Source organism: Diaporthe batatas (assembly GCF_019321695.1).
Source record: "Diaporthe batatas strain CRI 302-4 chromosome Unknown Contig00008, whole genome shotgun sequence".
Taxonomy (NCBI): domain Eukaryota; kingdom Fungi; phylum Ascomycota; class Sordariomycetes; order Diaporthales; family Diaporthaceae; genus Diaporthe; species Diaporthe batatas.
The window spans coordinates 2022826-2045504 of NW_025408555.1; the positions used below are offsets into that span (position 1 = coordinate 2022826).

The 22679-nt window shown below is 49.8% G+C and overlaps 6 protein-coding genes across 6 annotated transcripts; 2 read left to right on the forward strand and 4 right to left on the reverse strand.

Moving 5' to 3' along the window:
* Positions 1-1433: 1433 nt before the first annotated feature.
* On the reverse strand, positions 1434-2967 carry KVR01_007514 (uncharacterized protein; the record flags this gene model as incomplete). The annotated part of the gene is made up of 3 exons (XM_044793845.1): positions 1434-2298; positions 2376-2545; positions 2608-2967. 3 exons carry the CDS (start codon positions 2965-2967, stop codon positions 1434-1436), a joined length of 1395 nt encoding a protein of 464 aa, XP_044643767.1.
* Positions 2968-6092: 3125 nt separating this feature from the next.
* KVR01_007535 (uncharacterized protein) lies at positions 6093-7772 on the forward strand. The gene is made up of 3 exons (XM_044792415.1): positions 6093-6534; positions 6590-6768; positions 6832-7772. The coding sequence occupies exons 1-3, from the start codon at positions 6333-6335 to the stop codon at positions 7249-7251; spliced, it is 801 nt and encodes a 266-aa protein (XP_044643788.1). The 5' UTR covers positions 6093-6332; the 3' UTR covers positions 7252-7772.
* A 1513-nt stretch (positions 7773-9285) lies between these two features.
* Positions 9286-10359, reverse strand: KVR01_007204 (uncharacterized protein; the record flags this gene model as incomplete). The annotated part of the gene is made up of 2 exons (XM_044783483.1): positions 9286-9809; positions 10326-10359. 2 exons carry the CDS (start codon positions 10357-10359, stop codon positions 9286-9288), a joined length of 558 nt encoding a protein of 185 aa, XP_044643457.1.
* Positions 10360-13109: 2750 nt separating this feature from the next.
* Positions 13110-15729, forward strand: KVR01_007205 (uncharacterized protein). The gene is made up of 2 exons (XM_044790317.1): positions 13110-13444; positions 13510-15729. The coding sequence occupies exons 1-2, from the start codon at positions 13429-13431 to the stop codon at positions 14991-14993; spliced, it is 1500 nt and encodes a 499-aa protein (XP_044643458.1). The 5' UTR covers positions 13110-13428; the 3' UTR covers positions 14994-15729.
* Positions 15730-15972: 243 nt separating this feature from the next.
* KVR01_007597 (uncharacterized protein) lies at positions 15973-18697 on the reverse strand. The gene is made up of 3 exons (XM_044787929.1): positions 18492-18697; positions 17320-18434; positions 15973-17259 (listed from the first exon to the last, which is right to left on the reverse strand). The coding sequence occupies exons 2-3, from the start codon at positions 18429-18431 to the stop codon at positions 16137-16139; spliced, it is 2235 nt and encodes a 744-aa protein (XP_044643850.1). The 5' UTR covers positions 18432-18434; positions 18492-18697; the 3' UTR covers positions 15973-16136.
* A 1590-nt stretch (positions 18698-20287) lies between these two features.
* KVR01_007517 (uncharacterized protein) lies at positions 20288-22468 on the reverse strand. Its single transcript, XM_044792558.1, has 2 exons — positions 21780-22468; positions 20288-21723 (listed from the first exon to the last, which is right to left on the reverse strand). The coding sequence occupies exons 1-2, from the start codon at positions 22040-22042 to the stop codon at positions 20715-20717; spliced, it is 1272 nt and encodes a 423-aa protein (XP_044643770.1). The 5' UTR covers positions 22043-22468; the 3' UTR covers positions 20288-20714.
* Positions 22469-22679: the final 211 nt, after the last annotated feature.

Consider the following 22679-nt stretch of genomic DNA (forward strand, 5'->3'; position numbering starts at 1 on the left):
ATTAATTTAAAAACCTTTTATATAAATTTTATAAAAAATTAAAACCCTTTTAAAAATTAAATAAAATTTATTTACTATATATTAAATAAATATTATATAAAAAAGTAAAAGTTTAAATATTTAAAAACTAAATCTTCCTCCTTTAAATATATTACTTTATTATTAAAAATTTATCTACTTCTATATAATATATAAAAGATATAATAGAAAAGGAGCTTTATAAAGAAAGTTAATAACTTTATATATAAATAAGTTTAAAATATATATTAAGTAATTATTAACTTTATATTTAAGATATAACCCTTTTAAGTATAAGGTTAAAAGACTTATAATTATAATTTTATAATTAGTTTTTTATTTAACTATATTATATTACTATAACCTTATCTAACCTTATTTAAGTCTTTTTTTAAGCTTCTTTAAGTTTTTTCTCTTTAAGGGAGTTAAATTTAAAAGGGAGCCCTTAAGCTTAAATTTAAAATTCTTATAAATCTTAATTTCCTTTAAATTAAATTTATAATCCCTTAGTTTTTCTAAAAATATATTAATTATTTTAAATATTAATAATTTCTTTTTAAAGTAGAAATCTATTTTTATATAGTTACAAACTTAATTATAAATAGTTATTTCTTTTTTTATAAAGCTATTAGATTTATAAACCTAAATAATAGAGTATAATTACCTTACCTAGTTATCTTTTAGTTTAATAGGTTAGTTAAATAACTACTTTTAAGTAGTTTTACTTATAATATAGTGGAGTTAATAGTCTTTTAGGTTTACTAGATAGATATTTACTTAAATAGAGCTAGAACCCTTAGGGAAATAGTAGCTTTATCTTTACCTATTTTAGCTAACTTAAAAGGTCTAAGTTATATAGCGACCTTATATATAGTACTTAATAGCATTAAGACTAGCCTATAATCTATAATGGCTTCAACCTTTAATGGGCTAATAGCGCTAGCCTAAACAAACTAAGTATAGTCTAGCGCACTAACGTAAGAAGGCATCTTCTAATAATAGATAGTGTTATAGATAATTATAAAGTCACTATAAAAAGTTCTATATAGTAAACTTAACTAAATTAATCTTTAAAAGATATATTATATTTTATTCTTTTAGAACTTTAACTATTTATTTTTAATTTAATAGTAAAGTTAAAAAAATATAAATAGTTTATATTTAAAATATAAACTAATAATTAATTTAAAAGTTAATAAGATAATAAATAGATAAATAGTTAAATAAAAAATATAATATAGCTAAAGCTACCACCTAGTTTAATAACTTATATTCTGTATATCTGTTTATACTCATGATTGTATTTGATGAATCGATCCACCAAACCAAAGCCAATGTCCTTTCATCTCCGCAAGCTGCAAATTGTGTCCCTCAGCAGCTCCACCGGGACTTGTCCAGTCTCGTGGCACCGGATATTACCATCCGCCTTCAGCCTCGGCCTTTTTCTCCTCGAACTCCTTCCTGAATATGGCCTCCATCTCCTTCCTCACCGCAACCGCCTGAGATGTTTCTGCCGTGACCTCGACGTCATCCCAACTCAATCCCTGGTCCTTCCCGACGTCACGCTTGAGGATAAACCCATGTGTGAGTCCAATCGGCAAGCTGAAGCTGGATATCGAGTCCTCAGCCCTCACCAACTTGCCGTAGACCGTGAATCCGCCCTCGCCGTCAAGCCTCTCGCCGGCGCAGAGGTGACGCTTTGCAGTAGCAACAACGTCACCGGCCCACGTCTTGGTTTGGCCAGTAGGCTCACCACGACACATGATATTTGCCACCGAGATGCCCAGCTCCAGCCCAATCAGGTGATAAGGCTTGTACTGCGCGGCATACTTCCCACTAGTGTCTGTCTTCAGCCCGTACTGTCGGAAGCAATCCCGCTGATACTGCGAGGCCGCCTCGATGACAACGTACACACCCCACCGCAGATGATCAGGAACCCAACTGCCATTCTCGTACAAGTATGACACCACCTCCACGCTGCCGTTGCACTTGAGCTTTCCGCCCTCAACCTCTGGCTTCAATACTTCGGGCAGATCGTCCTTCCCGCACGGCGGGAACTTGAGGCCGGAGGGTGGAGGAGTCAGGTCGCAGCCGTTGGCGACGGCGGCCATCTCCAGGGCGGATTTGGTACCATCGAGGAAGCTGTTGAACATCTGGGGGTTGAACTCGCCAGAGGCCAACTGGTCTTTTGTGAAACCGTAGTGGTCCCAGACTGTAGCTGGGGTTGAGTAGTGGTATTGGGGAAGGTGCTTTGTTCCCTTGCCAGCGCAGATGACGTCGCTAAGCTCTAATTAGTTCTTTTCTATTAAAGGCTATCGTGTCTTGTGATAGAATAAGGGCCCCCGGGTCCAACTCACAATCCAGCTGCTCGAGCCCAGTCTACCAATTCGGAGATTAGGGCTGGTTGGTCACCGTAGGTCATGCTGTAGATAATGCCGGCCTCCTTCGCTTTGCGTGCCAGCAGAGGACCGGCAAGTACATCAGCCTCAACATTGACCATGACTATGTGTTTCTTGTGCTCGCAACACTACCAAAGACTTGCTCAGCAGTGATCTTAGACACTTGTTCAGTCTGTCTGTGCGAGCTCACCAGAAGTGCGTGTTTGATGCCTGCAGCCGGGTTTCCAGTCACTTCGAGGATCACATCAATCTCCGGCGTAGCAATAAGCGCGGAAGAATCTGTCGTAATGATCGTCTGTCCCGATCGGATACCCTCAGATATGGATGCATTGACAGTGGTGTCGTACTTATCAACTGGATAATTGGTCCGCTTGAGCGCTGCAAAGGCTCTGTCGGAGGATAGGTCTGCAATGCCAGCAAGTCTCATTCCGGTCGTCCTGTGAGACTGCGCGATGAACATAGAGCCAAACTTGCCAGCGCCGATGAGACCTATTTGAATAGGCCTGCCCGCGGCCTCAAGCTCAGCAAGCTTGCTGGAAAGGCTGGTCATGTTGGGCAGATGCAATAGTCTGGTGAATGGTGTTGTACACTAGATGTACTTATGCTCTCAAATTTCTGGTATTCAGAACTTCGAACAATGACCGCTTGATATCATGGGGTATTTACAGAGTACTAGTCCACTTCGTCGGTATCTCATTGAAGGGTAGGAGGAACATTCGTAACAGGCTTCTTATAGACGCTGCCCGCGATTTTGTAGCCTCAAATGGACTGGGGTGATCGTTCTCCGCAGAGGGGTTTCCTCACTTCAAGTCTCGGTACGGTGATAGCTCCGGGGGAAATCGTCGCCATCCGCCGAATCCTGGCCACGGTGGGACTCTTACTACATGTCATTTGCGGGGAGATCCCCCTTTCAGGCCTGCTGTCCAGAAATACTTGCAGGAATGATGTGAATCTGCTCTTTCCCCACGCATGACTGCGACCACGCTCCCAAAACGGCCACCGGAAAACCGGGCAATAATTACCAAGCAGCCTAGGCGCATTCAATGTTATCTGCTGCATGTGGACCTAATCAGATATAGCAATGAATCTCGTTGACCATAGAACATTGGTGAGGGGTACAGGAAACAGAACAACTTTGGAACGATGATTGGACGTATTGACGGCCGAAGGGAGAAAAGAAATTGGAATGTCGGCAATAAGCGGCACGGGATGCTCAAGGGCCATTAGGCACTTGGGAAGACTGTGCATGGGCGGAAACGATCGAACATAATAAATAGTAAACAGCCCTAGACATCACAAATGTCAGTTTGATGGTGTATTCTCACCGAGTCCATAAGAATATCATCTCTGCTTCGCCTTTTCGATTTGAAATCGATATAATGTCACCAAATCAAGGTCCAACCTCTCCTGGGACGACTCTGGAGTACCAGACGATCGTGGCCTCATGGTCACCGGAGGAGCGAGCTGCTAGGGAAAAGTTGTTGAAAAGGAAAATCGACATCCGTTTGCTCCCCATCCTCGTCAGTAATCTTCCTCTGACTGAGAGATACCATCAAACTCTTGTTAACATACTAACGCTTGCACTCGAGTGAGCCCTGGAGCAGAGCCTCATGTACGTACTCAATTATATTGATCGTAATGCACTGCCACAAGCCAAGATCCAGGGAATCTCCGAGGATATTGGTCTCCCTGGTGTGGAATATAACATCGTGCTAAGTCTCACCTATGTCGGATATATTCTCATGCAAGGTCAGCAGAACACAAGAGCCCTTGGATCCCCATGACGGTTCATTGCTCTACCAAAGATACTAATTTTCAGTAGTTCCAAGTAACATGATATTGGGTATGACTAGACCCAGTATCTATCTTCCAGTCGTCATGGTAGTATGGGGCGTCGCCAGCGGATGCGCGGGAGCAGTCCAGGATTTTGCTGGAATCGCAGCATGCCGTTTCTTTCTCGGAATCGCTGAGGCACCATTTTTCTCTGGTGTTGCTTTCTTGTTCTCCGGCTGGTACACCCGGTCAGAACTAGGGTTCCGATTGGGCCTCTTCTTCTGCGCTGCTATGATCAGCGGTGCTTTCGGGGGTCTCTTCGCGGTCGGGATTGCCGCAGTGTTTGAGAACAATAAGATCCCCAGCTGGCGGTGGCTATTCATCATCGAAGGAGCTGCTACTGTCGTCTGTGCGATGGCCACCACGTTCATTATCCCTGACTGGCCATCAACTACGAAATGGCTCACTGAGGAAGAGAAGGCCTTGGGAGTCGTCCGACTCATCGAGGACGCCGGCGATGAAGAGTCCGAGATACGGAACCTCGATGCCTTGAATATGGTGGTCAAAGACCATCGTGTCTGGCTCTGTGTTCTCAATCAGATGTGCATTCAGGCGGTAGCCTCTCTCACCAATTTCCTTCCCACTCTAGTCAAGAACTTTGGATACAGTAACATCGATACCCTCTTGCTGACTGCCCCGGTAAGCAACACAATCTATGACCACGTGTGCCTCCTATCTCTCGCAGTAACTGATACAAATGCAAAGCCGTTCGTTTTTACGGCCCTCTTCAGCTTGCTGAACACCTGGCACAGCGACAAAACAGGCAGACGCTCTCCATACATCCTTTATCCGACAATAGTTGCTACATCCGGCATTATAATATCGCTCGCAACGACGAACACGACCGCTCGATATTTCGCACTGTTCCTCATGCTTCCAGGGACCTACGGTGGTTTCCAAATCTCCAACGCATGGCTAGCGAACATCGCTGCACGGCCTCAGAAGAAACGAGCAACCAGCCTCGCCATGTCCAACTCGGTTGGCAACTTAGCCCTGGTTTGGACCCCGTACTTATATTTGGATGGTTATGGTCCGAGATACACCATTGGTAAGCAACGCCAGCATATCAGCCGTCACAAGGACTGACCCTGGATGTCTCAGCTTGGAGTGCCAATTTGGGGTTGAGTGCTGTCACGTTGGCTTCGGTCCTAGCGCTGTCTTCAATGCTGAAACAAGATAACAACAAGTTTGACGAGCTTCAGCTACTTGCGTTGGACTCGGAGGTAGCTGGGTGCTGGCATAAACAGCAAGTGATATCGCACGACAACCAGTCCCCTTCTCGGGCTATTGGCATACCAAGTGGAAGAACCGATTCTGGGAGATTGGGCAGATATCAAACGTAGAAATTGCGGCCTGTCTACATTTTATCGGGAGCTAGGACGGGGGCTTCGAACTCCCCAGCGCTTCTGGCTTCGCATAACCCTGTACATGTAAAGAATATCCTTGATGAGAGCCTCTTCTGAGGTGCTTTTGGAACGACTTTTCTATTCTGATGTCTTTAGCGACTGTGCAGGCACTTGACGGCAAGGGATACCGGAGGATTTGGCCGATAGCAGTGATGTAGCAAGTTCAAATCTGGGAGTAATGAAATGGGAATATTATTTCCGGTAAGGCTGATTCAAGGATGAAGGATCATACGCCCCCAGTCAGCAATGAAGAAAGTCCGAAGTCGAGTCCGTGCCTAGCTGCCTGGATGTATGTGTTGGGCCTAGGTAATGTAACACCAACTGTTCAGCTACAGATCTCGGCAAATGAGGATCAGGCAAGTGGGCAATTGCAGCATTTGAACCGTGCGTGGGGGCTAATCCTACCCTCACACCTGGCTCCATCCATTGGCCTGCCTAATCTTCTAAATGCACCTAAACAGCATTGGCCCACGTACGAGGCCTCTCTGGGCTGACGTTGCTAAGACATCCGATGCCACTCGGTCCCTACAAATGCGTCTGCAACCGAATTCTTCAGGTCACGTTGCATTTTCGATCTTAATTACGCGAAGTTGCCCAACGTGTGCAGCTCCTCTTTGGTGCTGATATCTCAGAACTCGAGGCACCTAGGACCCGCCCACTGTCAATATTTGTCGCAATGCTGCGACGCCACCTCCTTCCATTGCTACTTTTCTTGGCCGGAATAAGTGGAGGCAACGGTGCGGCTCAGCCGCTCAGGTTTCTTTATCCTGATAGAGACGATTTAGAGTTTCTTCCAGGGGACGTCATCAACTTGAGCTACGAGACCAACTTCACCGAGCCGTATCTCATCACGTGGTGTAGGCCAGGCAATGTTTCCCGTGAGTAGTACTCTTTCATTTCCAACGTCTTCGGTTGATTGACCGTCTTTTTCAGGATTAGAGGACACCATAAGGGTCCCTGCGGGTAACGATTCGTTTCCAGTGACACTAAGCTCTGCCGAATACGGTGATACGCGGTGCTGGTTCGACATCGAAGAATCTGAGGATAGACAGGGGTTAAATAAAAACTCGCCAGCTTTTAATTACGTTAACGATACACGTAGTTCAGGACCGGTACGCTCTTGACGCCGCATCTCATAACCACATATTATAGACTTTAACTTGCTGGCATCAAAGAGAACTTTCGGCCTTTCATCCACGACCCAACCCGAGACAGCCCTTTCGACACCGCCGCCGGGCTCAACTGCCGCATCAACTACGACTACCCTTCCAACCGACTCGCCAGAGCCTTCTGGTCTTTCCACCGGAGCAGTGGCGGGCATCGGAATTGGAGCAGCCGTTGCTGGTGTCGTACTTGTGGCGATACTCGCAGTGCCTGTATTAGTGCTGAGGTGGAAGAAAAAGAAACAGAGACAAGGGCAAGATCTGTCACAGAAAACAGGACGCTACAAGCATATGTCTTCCATTGCGGCATTGTCGGATACTCACGAGCTGTCAGCACCCCACAAAGGATGGAGTGAGACACACCATATCGGCCCAACGTTGCGACCACAAGAGATGGATGCGGAACAAACGCAACGGTACGAAGTAGAATAGAGAACAACGAGTCAGTCTTGAACGATACCCGATTTGAGGCTAGCATCCACGTCAACTTGAAATCCCCCTGCAACGCCACCACTACTCCAGCATCCGCCCGAAGGCTGGTCTGACACTACAAGCCACCCGACTTTGTGGCAGCAAAGCTGTAAGAGACGGCATGCAGTGACCATCGTTTGACTGACTAGTGTGGCTTCTGATCAATTTACCTGATCTGTAATGCGGTTAAGACACTCTTCAGTCATGAGCCGACATGCCTGAATGCAAGCCAGTGCCCTTATCAGGTTTCGCCCCCGCAGAGCCCCAGACAGATCTCTCCCGAAGCCACTCCATCCTGCCTGTGCTATCGATTTTGGCAAACATTGAGTTCTCAACCTCAACATCAGCTCCATCCACCTTGATCTTTCCAGTCATGAAAGCTGCCAGCTTGTCTCTATCGCGGAGGAACTCGTGCCTGTGGGGTGAGTGGCGTGTCAGCATCGAGAGCAGCTTGGACATATCAATGGTGAAGGTCAGGAATGTCTACCTTACACTATAGACTCATAGTGGCTGACCTTACCACACCAATCCTCTATTTCTTTAACGTAGGTGTTATAGGCCACACATGTTCCGTTGACGTGGTGATAGAAGGTAGGCGTCATAGTAGCCACGACAAATTTCATTGTCTCTTGAGGCGGGCCGGTGAGGGAGCATTTCATGGCGCGCTGGAAACCCTCGATAGTGGACGTGTACTCCGACATGTCTCGTATCGCTGACCGGTCAAATTGAGTATGGAAAGAAGATGTATGCGATCCATGGATCCATGGAGAGAAGCCTGAGTGCGATGAGAGTGGCACCCAGGAATCGGTGTTCAGCTGCGCTTAAGTACCGACCAACGCCGGGTCCGTCGGGGGATCGGCCGACTGGTTCAAGACGTTTGTCCAACAGCGGCCGCTGATGCAAATTGCTGTGAGTGTGTGTGCACGAGTGACTGAGGGCCCACTGGTTGTTTACCTACCTTACCAGGGTTCTGTGAACTTTTGTAATGGTTGTTTCCTGTAATTTACAGTTCTCTCTCTGAAGACGGTTCCTCTTGTGGCTGTGGTTGCATGGAGCACTTCTATACGACTTAAAAGGCGAGCGTGCGCATTGCGGGATTGGATGATTCTTTTGCTGACTACACAGTCTACACAAAGCAGTTCTGAAGCACGATCGTGATGCATCATGGGTGTTTATAAGTACTTGATTGTGGTCGTGAGATGAAGCCGATCTATGAGGTGAGAACTGAAGCATCTGTGACTGTGCTGGTGATTTCATGGGACCATAATCCTCGTTGACCTTCGAGGCGGGAATTACAAATGTCGGTGAATGAGAACTAGCATTGAGTGACTCCGGGACAAGTAAAAAGAACAGAACTATTAAAAGAAACTAAATCTAAGTCGGACCAAGAGAACACGGTGGTACACAACTAGCTGACTGGTGCTATCCCGTCTACTTGACCCTACACCCAACGCGTGCCTCAAAGGTATTCCAACACACTAGACTAATTCCTTGCATCCGGGCGGTAGCATTTGACTTACTCCGGTATCCAATAGTTGAGATTGAAAATGGGGGGGGGGGGTATAATAATATCTAAAGTGACGAGATGGTTCTGTGAGGGGCTATTGAATGAGAAGCCTTGTGGGAGAGATGAGGGCCCGGCGACAACCGTTCAGTGGCGATAAGAGGAACTGCACCCGCATGAGTATCAGTGCGATATGGCCAGTAATTGAAAACCATCCGCAGTCTGCATACCCAGCGACGTCAGGCTTCATGTCGAGGCCGCTTGGAGGCGTTCTGTGACCACCGCCTGGAAAATCAGCGCCCGGTTGCTTTTACCAACTTGGCATTTAAGTGGCATCCCATATCATCCATGCTAGCTCTTTTCCACTTCTGCTTCAACCTGTTACGAACAAGAATTTGCGAGCGGTTGCAATGAACCTGCGAGGTCTATATTCAGCAGACTCTGGGCGGGTTGTGAGGAACAGGAGTCCCTGTGTCGACAGCGGAACGGGATTAGATGTCCAGTAACCCGATTTGCGATAGATACTGCGTCTCGAATGGGTCTTCGAAATTGAAACCGGACTCTGCTCCACGGAGCCCTGAATCGATCTTCGCTGAGTGCTGCGGTGATCCAATCCGAGCCTCAGGCCACTCGGTATGGCACCCCTGCGACGAGCGGGCTGTTTCTGCTTCGAATCTGTCGAAGACAGAGCTCATGATGTTGGCTATCAAGCCGACGTCAACTACAGCAGGTCCATCCCTAGCTTCCATGACACCTGATATGATCTCGGACTTCTTGTCATTCCACAGGTCCCGCAGCAATGGTACCATCTCCTCGACGTAATTGCGGATGACAGCTGACTGTGGGCGTTGACGGCCAGGGAACACCACTTCCCACAGCTCAAACCATTGTTCTTCCAGGGGCTTTTTCTTCGGCGAACTCTTCTTTAGCTCGTTCTTCTGTTGCTCCGTGATCCCTTCAAATTCAGGCGGGCTCCGCTTCTCGCAGTCCGCACGGCGGGAGTGGTCGTCGCGGTCTTCAGTAGTACTGAATACTTTGTAACATCGTGCACAATAAAGAGTCGGCCGGCTGTGCTGCCGATATATGTGCTGCTTGACGTCCTTGATGCGGTTGAGAGTGTATTTGAGGCATCTGTGATATTTTTGTGGATCGGATCTGTGGAAGGGGCAAGCAAAGACCACATTCGTCCCTCCCTCATTCTGTCCTACGCTCAGGGGTAGCGTGTGCTGGGCTTTCCTTTGACGGGGAGCTGATAGCTCATCTGGGAACGCTGTCATACGCGGGCGTTTACGATCAGACGTGTTCGGGGTCCTCCCCACAACCTCATCATCCAGTAGTAGTTGTTGATAGTGAGAACCAGCCAGGCCACCCAAGAAGGGAATCCCGCATCCGAATTGATATGGCACGGCCTCCAGACACAACTCCTGAAATGGGGGATCTATCCCGAATCCAGGACTTGAGGAAGCGGAAGTTGTTTGGGGACTCTTCGGGCTAGAAGTCAAGGCCGGTGGCGATTCAACAAAGCTTTGACAGTCGGTGAAGTTGAGAGAATGCTCCGTTTCCATGTGGCCAGCCTGCAAAAGAGCCGAGTCCCACGAAGGATGACCCGTTGTACTCCCTGGAATCAACCAGGGCGGCGTGAGAACCGTCTCTTCGAATGCAGATTCGTCTGCACTCCTGTCCCACGGCCAAGGTATGACTGCGATAGCCTGCTCCAATATTTTCGGTCTCAATCTGCCTTGTTCTCCCTTCTCTTCGATGTCGTTCTGGTTCACGCATATGGAGTCAACCCAGAGTGTTCTGTGCTTGTTTTCGAGTCGAAGGCCACGCAAAACCTTCAAGAGGTTACCGCCGACCGAGAGTGGCTGCCCGTTGACTTCTACCCATGCTTGCAGCTCTTCATTTCCACGCAGGTCAGGTGACAGCGCTTCATACGCGGCGCACCGCAGAGGTTTTCGGCGAAGCCGCGCTCGAATCGGCGCACTGCGGTCTTCGCTCGGACTGATTTCCATCAGTCGAATTTCTTCGGGTTGTAAGGCATCGTAAACTGATGGTCGCGGCGCTATGAGAACCGGTGATCGGGGCAAGGACTTTCGTGGTTTCTCATCGGCTCGAATCGTTCCCGGATATCTCCCGTGGTGGACCTTGTTGACCTGCGACGGAGTTCGTGACATTCTCGACCAGTGCACTTCTGGGATTTTCTAGACGCTGCTCAAACGAGTTTATTTTGGATTGATATTTATTGCTTCAACGGAATTGCCATAAAAGTGTCGCAGGCACAAATGCCGGGCTTAGACTCCAGGAAACACTGGCGAGGGTAGATAGGCCAAGATTGGATGCCCGGTTGCTCGCATAACATGCAATATACGCGTCTAAATTTTGGTCTTTGTAAATTTATTCAGCTCAAGTCCCTTCAAACTTCGTTAGATGAGAAAACGTGCTTGAATGCTTGTCTGTTAAACCGATATTCCTCAAAATATCACCGGTGGTGCATGACACCCCGTGGCACCGGTTGGGGAAGTAAGTACGCACTTGCGTAGTGGAAAAACTCCACTCGCCCGGGCGAACCGCCGCGTGGGGCCAGGCGAACAGGGCGATCGAGTACGCAGCTGTGTAGTCGGGCGCAGTCAGCCTAACTTGGCCGTTGTAAAACCCTCACCGCCTAGCCGGCGCCGCTGACGTAGTACGCTCGGTTTCGAGGGTTGTGTCCTGGTCACAAAGATGAGGATGAGGAGTCTCGAATCACACTGGCAAAGTCAAGGGAACAAAGTCAAGGGCGATTGCATCTATTTGTCCCTTTCAATTGTAAATTGGACTCTCCATAATACCGATCTACCGCAATTCTCCTATTTGTACATGATGTCGTGAATCTAGCGCCAAATCTGCAAGTAATTCTGCCCGAAGTAGTTATTCCTGAATGTACCTATTGGCACATCTCAACCAGCCTCTGGTCTTCCTTATCCCCGATGCATTGAGCGTTCAAATTCTGCTACAGCATGTGCTGCTTCTTTCTTCTTTCCTCGCACTTTTGATTTCGGTCTGCTAGGTGACGCGGCCTGCAGAATCTGCTGATTTATTGGGGGGCACGCATCTTGCTGCCAACGCCCCAGACTTTCGGCTTGATAATAGGCCTTACTATGGCGGGGGTGTGGTCAGCTTGGCCCTGTTCGCACCGCTCACTTCAGGGGGGGTGGGGGTAAGGAGGAACATTGGCTGGGCTCTTACACAGCTGCGGATCTGCTGTATGACGAGTCCGATTCCTGCAGAGTACAGGTGGTTTCGGTAAGCTGAAACCGATCGCTTTTGCTCATTTTGCACTAGTTACTTGGAGATCAAAACAACGAAAAAAGATATTTTCAAGAGTTCTAAAAGTGACATCTTCTGAGGAACTATTCTCAAGCAATCGAGCCTCTGGCCCGGCACCTGGGCTACTTTTATCAACCCAGATGACCACACAACTGCGCACTTCTGGCGGCCTTCGCCGTCCACGCTGCGAGAGCGATTGCTGCGTGTGAGACTGCCAGCTCATACTGGGAGCCAGATCTTTACGCACTTGCGTTTGCGCTGTTGTGTAGGAGCTCAGGACAGAGGAGCTGGGACTTGCACCTGCTCCTTGGCGGGGTGGACTGATCGTCCGCCGGGCAGTCAGTCGGACCGGCCCTGGGCTCAAGAATGGTTCGCGAACCACGCACATCTACACAGATGTGTGCTTGGCATTAGGCCGAGTGCTACTTGAAGGTCGCGGGGTGGGCCCCCTTATCGAACTTGCGGCTCCCGCAGTGCAATCAACGCCGGGACGCGGACCGAGTAGTCAACCTGGGTTCTTCAACAGACGCGAACCGGAGAATGCCTGACCCACTCCCCTATGCATTAGGCGTTTTCAGCACCCCGGGCCCTCCTGCAGTCCTGTTGGGCCCCGGTGTCAGCCGACAGACATGCAGCTTGAGATGCAGGCACTGGCTAGCTGCCCACACGTATCAATGTACGGAGGTTCTTCCAATAAGTCTTTACCGCCAAGGAGCAGGGGGGGCTGTTCCAACTACAAGCAAGTCTATGGATACCAACCCCCAGCACGTAGAATATATTAAAACAGTACTTCAAGCTCCACTGAGAATAACTGGTCTTTGGCTTGAACTTTTTAATATAAACTACTTTTTAGGGGCTGGTCACAGTCTAATAGTACAGCCAGGTGACTGCATGAATAGGAGAGACACAGCCCCCCCTGCTCCTTGGCGGTAAAGACTTATTGGAAGAACATCTGTACCTAGGTAAGGCAAACCTTTTGCCTCCTTTGCTCCTGGGGTGAGAGGGTCCAGCGAATGGCCGCCCAGGTGAATACGCAAAGGCGTAGGAGGAATAAAACAAGTCGACCGCACGGGACTACAACACACAGGCTCCCTTTTGTGTCCCCGCGTCCTCTCTCCCGGCTCTCTCCTTTGGAAATACGGTGCGGTGTTCTAAACCTGGTCCACGCTCCCGGAACTTGTGAGGTTTGTGGCCGTGCACTCGACCTCAGCATCGCCGCGCTCTCTACTGGCTTGCGCCATTATCCAACTTATATATACAACCAACAGTGCACATAGGAGTAGGTCGAGTCCTCTGAGGGGACAGGCTGTGCTGTCAGGCATCAAAGTATGGACTTGTCTATGAGTAAGCTCGCCCGCCCCTACTGGCTCCAGCCGTCCATCGTCGATAATTGCCTGACGAGCCGAAAGTGATTGAGAACGCCTCAATTCTCTTCGCCAACATCGTCATTTGTGTCTTATACCTCCTCCCTCACTTTATCATTTACTCAGTTCTTTCTGCCCATATTTCCCTGCCACTACTCAGGCCATTTTATCGTTGCCTTCAGGAACTAGGCCGCGCATTGCGGTGTCCGTACTTGGCAGCACGATGGGGTGTCTCGGTTCATGCGGGCGAAACTACAGCGGGGCAACCAACGGGTGCTTGCAGGTCGGGGGCGGTCCACAGAACCAGTGGTGCCTCTGACGCGGCGAAAAACCGCCTAAACTCGATGGGCGCATCGAGTGACCACCGTCCAAAAGGACCGAGAAAGCGCGGAAGAGACGACGACGAGAAAGCGCCCCCGAGCAAAAACGCAAAGCTGGATTCCGACCAGTCTGGGCTCCAATTCGCGTGCCCCTTTTACCTTCACGATTGTTACGAGTGGCACAATTGCTTGCGAAATTACAAACTGCACCGCATCGTCGATGTCCGCTTACACGTTATGCGGATTCACACATTGCCGCCGCAATGCCCCAGCTGTGGGGAAGAATTCGAGGGCGACCAACCCGAGTCGGCTGACGATCGATGCAACGCACATATACAACTTCGAAGTTGCCAACCACTGCCAGACCCTCCGCCGCCTCGCCAGGGAGTAACAGGAGACCAAATAGTCGCCATCCGGTCAATAGCTACGAACAGAAGCGGTCGGCGTGGGGACCCCCAAGACTCCGCCAGGGCGAAGTGGTTCGAGATTTGGCGCATCATATTTCCGGATAGCACTCCCCCAACCTCACCCTACATTACAGATCATCCCGATGTCCAATGGATAATCGACATGAACCGATTCATTCTCACTGGCGACCGATGGAGAGAGATCATTGCGAGTGCAAGAGAAAGCAGCCCGTCACTTCTAAACATGTCACGAAACACCTTCGCCGCAATACTAGACAGTCTCTCAGCTCACTATCGACGAATAAATGGGGGCTCATATAGGCTCACGCCTGCAGTCTCAGCTGCTACAGTGACCAATACCCCTGTGACCGCCCCAGCGGTCAACTCTTCACAGCCTGGGCCCGACCAGGCGGCGCCCCCGTCAGCCAACAGACAGTCTGCCCAAGCCGCTGACGGGTTTCTATTACCACCTGAATACGACCAACCAGCAGCAGCTGCAGGCCCCAGCCAGCGGCTGCTGCAGCCAACAAACGCAAGCCCCTCCCCAGGCGGACAGCCCGATAACAATTCATTCACTCAAGGGAGCCCATCCATGCCACATTTCGATTCTGGCCCACAGTCTCTCACAGATGCAATGGTTCAGGAATTGATCGAAAGCCTCCCAGAAAGCCTCCCAGATAGTGAAGACTTTCTTGAGACTTCCCAATACGTGTCAATGTCTCAGATCTCAAACAACTACGGTCAGAACACCTCGAGCTTTTGGGGCGACTTCAATGCAGACGCCGCCGACGAGGGGCGCTAGCTTGGTACCTGGTGTGGTGCCATTGGCCATCGACCATCTCCTCGCCATCCCGCCAACATGGCCAGGATTTGATGGTAACCGATATCAATGGCGGAAGCGTTCGTGGACTTCATTCCAGGCGCAAGATTCCAGATGTCATCAGGGTCTCTCCCAATAAAGACATCATCAGTACATTGTTAAAGCGGCACGAGGCTGAGGCCACGTGCCCACATATTTTCTTTTCTCTCTGCACTGTTATTGGCATCGTGTTTTACACGCTGGGTCCTGAGCGGTTACCACCATACATATGGCGTCGTATGGTGGGTCTCATGAGCGGTGCATACACCTTCCGGAGTATTCTATTATCCGCTCTCGGGAAAGGAGCAGCATATGTACCGTTCAACTAAGGGTAAGCTGCTCCTAAGAGGCTCATTTCAATGAGCTGCTCGAAAAATGAGCCGCAACAACGTTTCTTTTACGGCTTAAAGTGGAAGAAGCTGTGCGTGGAGGGCTTGTTGAGAAGGGGCGACCTAGAGGGAAAGAGCTCGCGAACAGCTGCTCCTCCGTCTCGCAATATGCCCGCAGCATTGATGTATGAAGGCGCCACATACGGTTCATAGCTGTGGGGATTAGCCATGAAACCACGTAATCACATATTATATACTCCTATGTCTAGAAGTATGAGCAAGTGCCACACTGGCAGTGCACATCAATTAAAGTAATGAATGCCAAGCTGTCTTACCAACCACTGTGGCGGACTTTCCTGGCGTCAGCTCAGAGTCTCCACTTTCTTTTTCCTTTTCACCCTCTCCTTCCTCCTCCTTGCTCCCACCTATCCCCACACTTAATCCCACTACACTGCTCGCACTCAGGTCTAGTATAGTACAATGTGGTTCAAAATACAAGTACCTTCATTGTAATATGGTGTAGTGAGCTTATTTGCACGCACTGGGCTACACTGATTACACTAAGTGTAGTGGGCGGCAACACTGGCCATGAACGCGATTTAATTATTTGCTTACATTTTCTTTTGTGTCTCTTTTTTTTTCCCACTTTCAAGGGAATAAGCGGAATTGTGCATGAGTGCGTATGGGAACAGATCCACATGACTTGACTAGCTACTCGAAATAACGAACATTTACTACACCATCATCGGTATTCTTCCTAGTTCCTTGTGGCCCTAGCAAATCTCCGATAGACTTCATCAATAGCATCGTGAAGAACAACGTTGTACAAAATTGCAAGACTCCGCTCCTCGTCCGACACCTCCCACCCCTGAAGGTTTCTTTCCCTTAGGAAGTCGGAGATGATATCGTGGCCGTTGGCTTCCCAGAAGCGCCTCAGAGCCACCACTCGGAATTCCTGCTCATTGGAGTAGTACGGCGAGAGGGGTCGCGGGCCCGACGGCGAGACAACATGCCAGAGCTCATACCATTGGCTTTCCCTCGACGAATGGCGTGAACCCCGTCGAGCAAGCTGCTGGATCTGACGGTCGGTGAGGCCGTCGAAGGTTGGAGAGTCCCTGGGCTCACAGCTCCGGCCCCGGATGTGGTCGTCCCGGGCGCGGAGGGTCGCAAAGGTTTCCTTGCAGATCGGGCAGAACTGAGGACGGCGGTGCGACGCCCACATGTGCTCCTTGACCGCGTCGATCGTTGACAGGCTGTGCCGGGTCAAGCACTTCTCGTGTCTCTCCTTGTCCAACAGGTAGAAAGGGCAGGCAAAGGTGCTCACCCTTTCGCCTGAGTGGTGCACGACAATGGTGTCCACGTCCTCGGAATCTGACGCCAGCTCGACGTCCATGTAAGGGTCGGACCAGGACAGCCGTGGTCTCTTGCGCATTGTGGTGGACCATGAGAGAAGAGTTCTTTTCCTAGGTCTTGAATCACAAGTTGATAGGAAACGATCAACCAAGACAGCTTTTAGATCCCCAGTCACTGCCGCGAATGGATGGTCCGCGTCCAACGTCGAGGGCAAGTCTGAATGGCTCGATCCGCATCTGCTGCTTGGACTGCCCGTTGGGGACCGACCGGGAGTCATATCGCCTGCCTCAGATCCGCTCTGAGTAAGGGGGGCAGCCACTCTTTCGCCATCTTCTCTGACGCTGCCCTCCGTGCTTTGTTCGACAAAGCCAAGAGGGCGCCTTTTACCTGGGACACCACCGGTAAACGTATAAGTAGCTTCGTTATCTTCGGCAGCTGCAGACCATGCAATGTGGCTACTCGCTGTGGTATCTTGACAATCTCGATTCGACGCAGAATGGCACTTGGAGTGGCCACTGGTCGGAATCCTGAGGGTTCTGTTAGGATCTTGTTTTTGAGTGTTGGTGGGGCTCTATGGCGGATCATACCGCTTCTCTTGAGGTTTGTCTCTGTGCAATGAGATTTTGCCCGATATATCAGAGGTCAAGTCCTTCCTAACACGGATGTCTCTGGGAAAGACATTGGAGATCTCAGCACCATCGGGCACCGTCTCCGTACAATTCCGGACGAATATGCCGTCCCATAGTGTCAAAACAACCCACATCACGGGCTTGTTAGACGCGTAAAGCGGAAGCAGAAGGTCATTTCCTCTGCCACCGAGACCGGTTTGCACGTGAATGGCGTCTGGTTGTATTTCCAGTTGTCCTTTGATCGTTGGAACGCCTTCCGATCGGTGCTTGAGGTGGGTGTATTCCGATGGGGAATGGGCAAACAGTCCCCGGTATGGTTGGCGTGTCTGCGGTTTCCATGCAAGAAGCGAATAATCAGTGGTGCTTTTGAAGATCTCTTCCTGGAGGCGAATAAAAGATTCCACGCCCTCTCCATACATGATGGGCATGCTGACATTGAAGATACCAAGAAGTGAATAGGCGGCGTCTTCAATGGGGTTTGAAGACAGTCCTGCCGCCCATGTCATCTTCGTGCTGTTGGCAATCCTCGTCAGGGCATCCGAGGTCTCAAGAACGGCTTCGTTGATGGACGTCAATCGTGATAACAGTGGAGTCAGGTCTGACTTCCAACCTACGAGATTCCATTGTGTGTCGTGGAAACACATTTTCTTGGAGAACACGAGGGGTGGCAACATCCAAACATGTTCAAACCAAGAACATCGTGAGAAGTGACGTTCCACGTCGAAGTCAGGTGCTTGGGAGTCAAACAGGTCATGCAAGTGCACGAGGCAGAGGCTTGCGCTCCGATATATCTTATCCAAAGAGTTCAAGGCCTGAGAGAGTGCATTGGGTGATTTCTTGTTGATGCAGACGGCGTCGCTCCATAGCCACTCGAAGCCACGGCTGTGACTTTCGGAGCATCCCTTCTGCAGGGCCAGGAATCCGGGTCTTCGGTGTGCCTTCTGAGGACTGCACAAGTCCTCATACACGACATCTCCGTCACCCCACTTGGCGCAGAATGTTGCATATGGCGGTATTTCATCGATCTGAAACTCACTCAGCCTTAGACTGATGGTATTCAGCAGTAACATGGTCTCGTGCCATTGACGCCGTCAGCTCAAAGTCTCAATATCCTTCCTAGGGTCTCTCACAATTTTGTGGCAAATTATCTACCTCAACGTATTGAATAACACTCTCTGAGGGTGGCAATTTGAGTGGCACTGGATTCACTCGCCCCCTTCTGATGGTGGCGAGATTGAACGTTGGAGCAAATGCAAAATGGGCCCTGGCTCACATTCTCACTTGGCGGGGGCATCCCCTAGGCTGAGATATACGTTCATGTTGAGGTTTTTCCAGTTTGGACTGAACTCAGACGACACAGCCAACTTCCTTTGCTCTGGATTTGGAGACTTAAATCTGGAACACGAGCACCGGCACCGTTGTGCTGGTCCGAGTGGCCAATCGCCGACCTCCCCGATGCATAATGGCATGGGACATGATTGGACCACGGACACGCTGATTAGGCGGGCCACATCAGCCAGCCCCCATCGCGTACAAGCATTGTCCAATTGGTCAAGGCCGATCCCCCTCGGTCTAAGTCAGGGCTGCACCCATCATGCGCCATGCCATCCACGGATGACAGGTAGTTTGGGCTTTCAGATGTCATCAGCTGCATGTCTAAAAAAGGCACCACCTCTTGCTCTTGCACCTGTGCACAGCTGCGTAACCGGTAAACGGATTTACGGATGTTGCCTGGTGGCTGACACACCGAAATGGGAACGATTCTACTTGGAACAGCTGTCGAAGGATGGTCATACTGTGCTCGCCTGCACCACCATCTCCTTCTAAGGAGGGTCATCTGGCTCACAGCGATTATGCTGGTCCAGGCAACTGGAAACTTCGGTCTGGTCTGGTGATGGGAGGCAGGGAAGATGCTATGTTTTTCTTGACTCAGTACAATACCCTTCCACGCTCTTGCGTACTGGCAACATTGCCTGCCAACGAAGTCAATTCCCCCAGGGCCGCCTAGTCTCTCATGCTTTCGCACAATGCTCCAACGAAGCACCCCGGCCGGCGATAATGTGTCGCTACGGACATATCGAATGTAATAAAAGACAGTGAGAGTCCAGCTCTGCTAAGTCAGACACCTGGGCAGAATCGTGACCGAATTCTATGACGCTTTGGCCAATTGATTGCTTGAACCACCGTGAGGCCAAAAGTTGTTCCTGGATTGTTCCCACTCACGTTATACACTCAACAATGCACTAAACGGTGCTTGTTAACGTACTTAAGTCAAGTAGTTGTGCCGATGTGATGACACTGGCTTAAAATCTCAAATGCATCATTGGATATGCTTGATTCAAGGCTCAAATGTTTGGAAAATACCGTTTATCTATAGGTAGAAGATGCGAAGCGGAATATGCGAAGACCACCGATCCAAGTCAATCAGGAATGCGTTCCCAGGAGTATCATGTGTGGTGAGAATAGCACATGTGTTCATCGATCCTTGGATCAGTTTAATCAAGGCATGGACCTCCCCAGGAGAGGGCATGGAAAGGAAGTTCTTTCATTTATAATGTTGAACCATCTCAGATATAATTAGACAGACATGGACTTTCGCTCGAGGATGAAATAGGCCCAGAGCAAATATTGAGACCACGACAACTGGTTGTAAGGGAAGAAACTGCCTGTGCTTAGCAGGTGATGATTTACGCGTCTCGACGATTGATAAGTAGTATAGAGATACGATCCTAACGCAGGAGGCTATCACTTAGGCTCCAGAATATTAGACTACTCAAGATGCACCTCTGATATACCAAGGGTGCTGCCCAGGCACTATAGAAAGGAATAGCGTTTAGTCGACGTCGCCTCGGACATATACGGAATAGAAGCACTGAATATTTAGCAATATTTATAGGCTTCAGGCTCGTAGCTGTCACACGTTTGCAAATTGGCCGACCAGAGCATACCCAGTGCGACGACCGGCCGTGTTTTCCTTCATAGACTTCCATGTATCCAAAACCTGGAATTGATGATTTCGCATTGAAAACGTCGCTCTCTATGTATGAATCCAAATTCAAAGTGGAAAGTGATACTGCTTTGCTGATACAATAGAACAAGATGACCACTCAGAAACAAATGAAAGTCTAACAATATCCGGCATGAATCTTTGCCTGTGGCTGCATATGGGTCGTCGTGAAACCACCCCCATTCCAAACAATTTGGTGCGAGCCCATAGTGCGGGGGACAGTTTCATTGACCACTTGTGCTGACAGGTTCAGTATTGGTTGGATAGCTTGAACAGTCCCTGAACATCCGCTCAGGAGGTCGTTGGTCTTGCGGACACTCTGTTACGGAATTCCATCAATAAGGGCTCACCCTTCTCCAAAAGCAACACGCGATCCGAGATGAAACTCTGGCTCCGTTTCACCGCTGACGTCGTCAGAGAAGTATGGCGGAGCTGGGTAGAGTAGGCCTGGTGATTCGGTAATGCCTGTAGGCGGCTCGGTGAGCACGGGCGACTCGCCCTCCCCAAGGCGGTATTCAGTCTGAGAGCCGTTCCCTGGCATTTCCTGCGCCAGCGAGGTCGATGCCTCCGCCTCTAGAGAGTCGAATATCAATTCAACCACAGAATTCATCAAAGACAGATCCATCGGGCTTGCTTGGTCCCTTTGAGCCCTGGCGAGGATGCTGGAGTTCTTCCTCGTCCACAGGCTGCGCAGCACTGGGACCATCTCCTCCATGTAGCTCCCCACCAACGCCGAGTTGGGCTTCTGCTTCCCTGGGAAGATGATCTCCCACATTGTGAACCATTGCTCCTGTGCATCCAGGCCCCTAGATGGACTCTTATTTAGTTTGGCTTTCTCAACGTCTGTTATCCCCTCGAAATGTGAAGCCTTCTTGTTCTCACAGTCCTTGCTCCTTGCATGCTCATCCCTGGCATCGGCAGTTGGGAAGACAACAAAGCAACGCGCGCAGTAATAGTCAGGTTGCTTGTGGCGCCTGTAAACATGCTGCTTGACGTCTTTGATGCGGTGCAGTGCGTACTTGAGACATTCGTGGTGTTTGACTGGATCTAGCTTTTGGAAGGGACAAGCATATTGGGTGCGGGTTTTTTCTTGCTTGTCAGTGTCGGTCTTTGCCCTTTGCTTGGCGGGCACATCATTTTCCACGGATTCAGTCGCGAACGCATCCTCACAGGATCTCTTCCGAGCTCTCACGGTAGAGTCTGCTGCGACGCCAATATGTTCTTGCTTCTCGACCAGCTCATGTTTTGTGACAGTAGTTTCAAGCTTGGCGCTGTCTATGTGAAGCGAGTTGCTGAAGTCGCTTGGTTTCATAGCATATTGCGGAAAGTCCGGCTCAGAGCTCAAGGATTTCGGGCTAGGGCCTCGACTCGTTACAACGCCATCCACTTTCAGAAAACCGGGGAGTCTCACCTAGGCACCCCGAAGAAGACTTCCCAGCCCAAAGGTTGGCTCTCGCTCTTCAACCCAGATGGCAGCAGGACCATTTCCTGGTCGATTTCGTGGGCACTGGTAGGAAGACAGAACTCCTCGGTAAGAGCCTCATAGCATGCGATCGGATCATTTTCGAGACTGCTACTATCAAGTACTTGAAAATGAGAATCCCTCTGTCTTTCTTGCTCAATTGCCTGTTCTTGGTGCACCCCCGATATTCGCGTTCTCAGCCCTGATAGCATCGTCTACCAGGAGGAGTATTATGCACGTCGAAAAGTCAGATGATGCGCTGGGAGGGGGCGACGCAAGTGCGCGGAATGACACGATGCTGTTCATAATGTTATGTTGTGTTTTCTTCGGTCGACGAACCAGTCGTGCACCGAGACTGGCGAGACTGGCGAGGGCATTCTCCATGTATTCGTCGGTAGGTGTGACCAATCACTTCCCGGGGGCACGTGTACGCAGCTGCGCACAGTCGGGCGTAATCACCTGTGAATGGTGTGCCGAATGAAAATGGGCCAATACTGTACGCAGATGCGGACGCGCCCAGGTGCAGCCTAGCGAGAATATAGATATAGACAAAGAGGGTGTCACACTGAGCACAGCCTGAAGCCCGGTTTCATAAAGGTCCATGGTATTTGTCCCTCGCTTGGCCAGCACCGGCTCGCCAGGTTGGCAGACGGTCGAAATTCTACTACTAGGGATAAATGAATCAAACTGGGCTGTCTTTTATTCCTCTACTCCGTATCGTCCCATTTCATTATGAGTCTGAGTGAGCCCCGAAGATCTCTGGTATTTACATGTGTACCTAGGAACATCAGGAGGTATCTTCATCAGGCAAACAAAGTTGCGCCGTGTCATTCATGCAGGCTCCAGACG

Bases quoted from the DNA above. Each gene is read 5' to 3' on its own strand.
- KVR01_007535 (XM_044792415.1), top strand. From the start codon at position 6,333: ATGCTGCGACGCCACCTCCTTCCATTGCTACTTTTCTTGGCCGGAATA. The intron at 6,535-6,589 runs GTGAGTAGTACT...CGTCTTTTTCAG, and splicing joins TAGGCCAGGCAATGTTTCCC to GATTAGAGGACACCATAAGG. The intron at 6,769-6,831 runs GTACGCTCTTGA...CTGGCATCAAAG, and splicing joins ATACACGTAGTTCAGGACCG to AGAACTTTCGGCCTTTCATC.
- KVR01_007597 (XM_044787929.1), bottom strand. From the start codon at position 18,431: ATGTTACTGCTGAATACCATCAGTCTAAGGCTGAGTGAGTTTCAGATC. The intron at 17,260-17,319 runs GTATGATCCGCC...CAGAACCCTCAG, and splicing joins GACAAACCTCAAGAGAAGCG to GATTCCGACCAGTGGCCACT.
- KVR01_007517 (XM_044792558.1), bottom strand. From the start codon at position 22,042: ATGCTATCAGGGCTGAGAACGCGAATATCGGGGGTGCACCAAGAACAG. The intron at 21,724-21,779 runs GTGAGACTCCCC...TCGAGGCCCTAG, and splicing joins GTCTTCTTCGGGGTGCCTAG to CCCGAAATCCTTGAGCTCTG.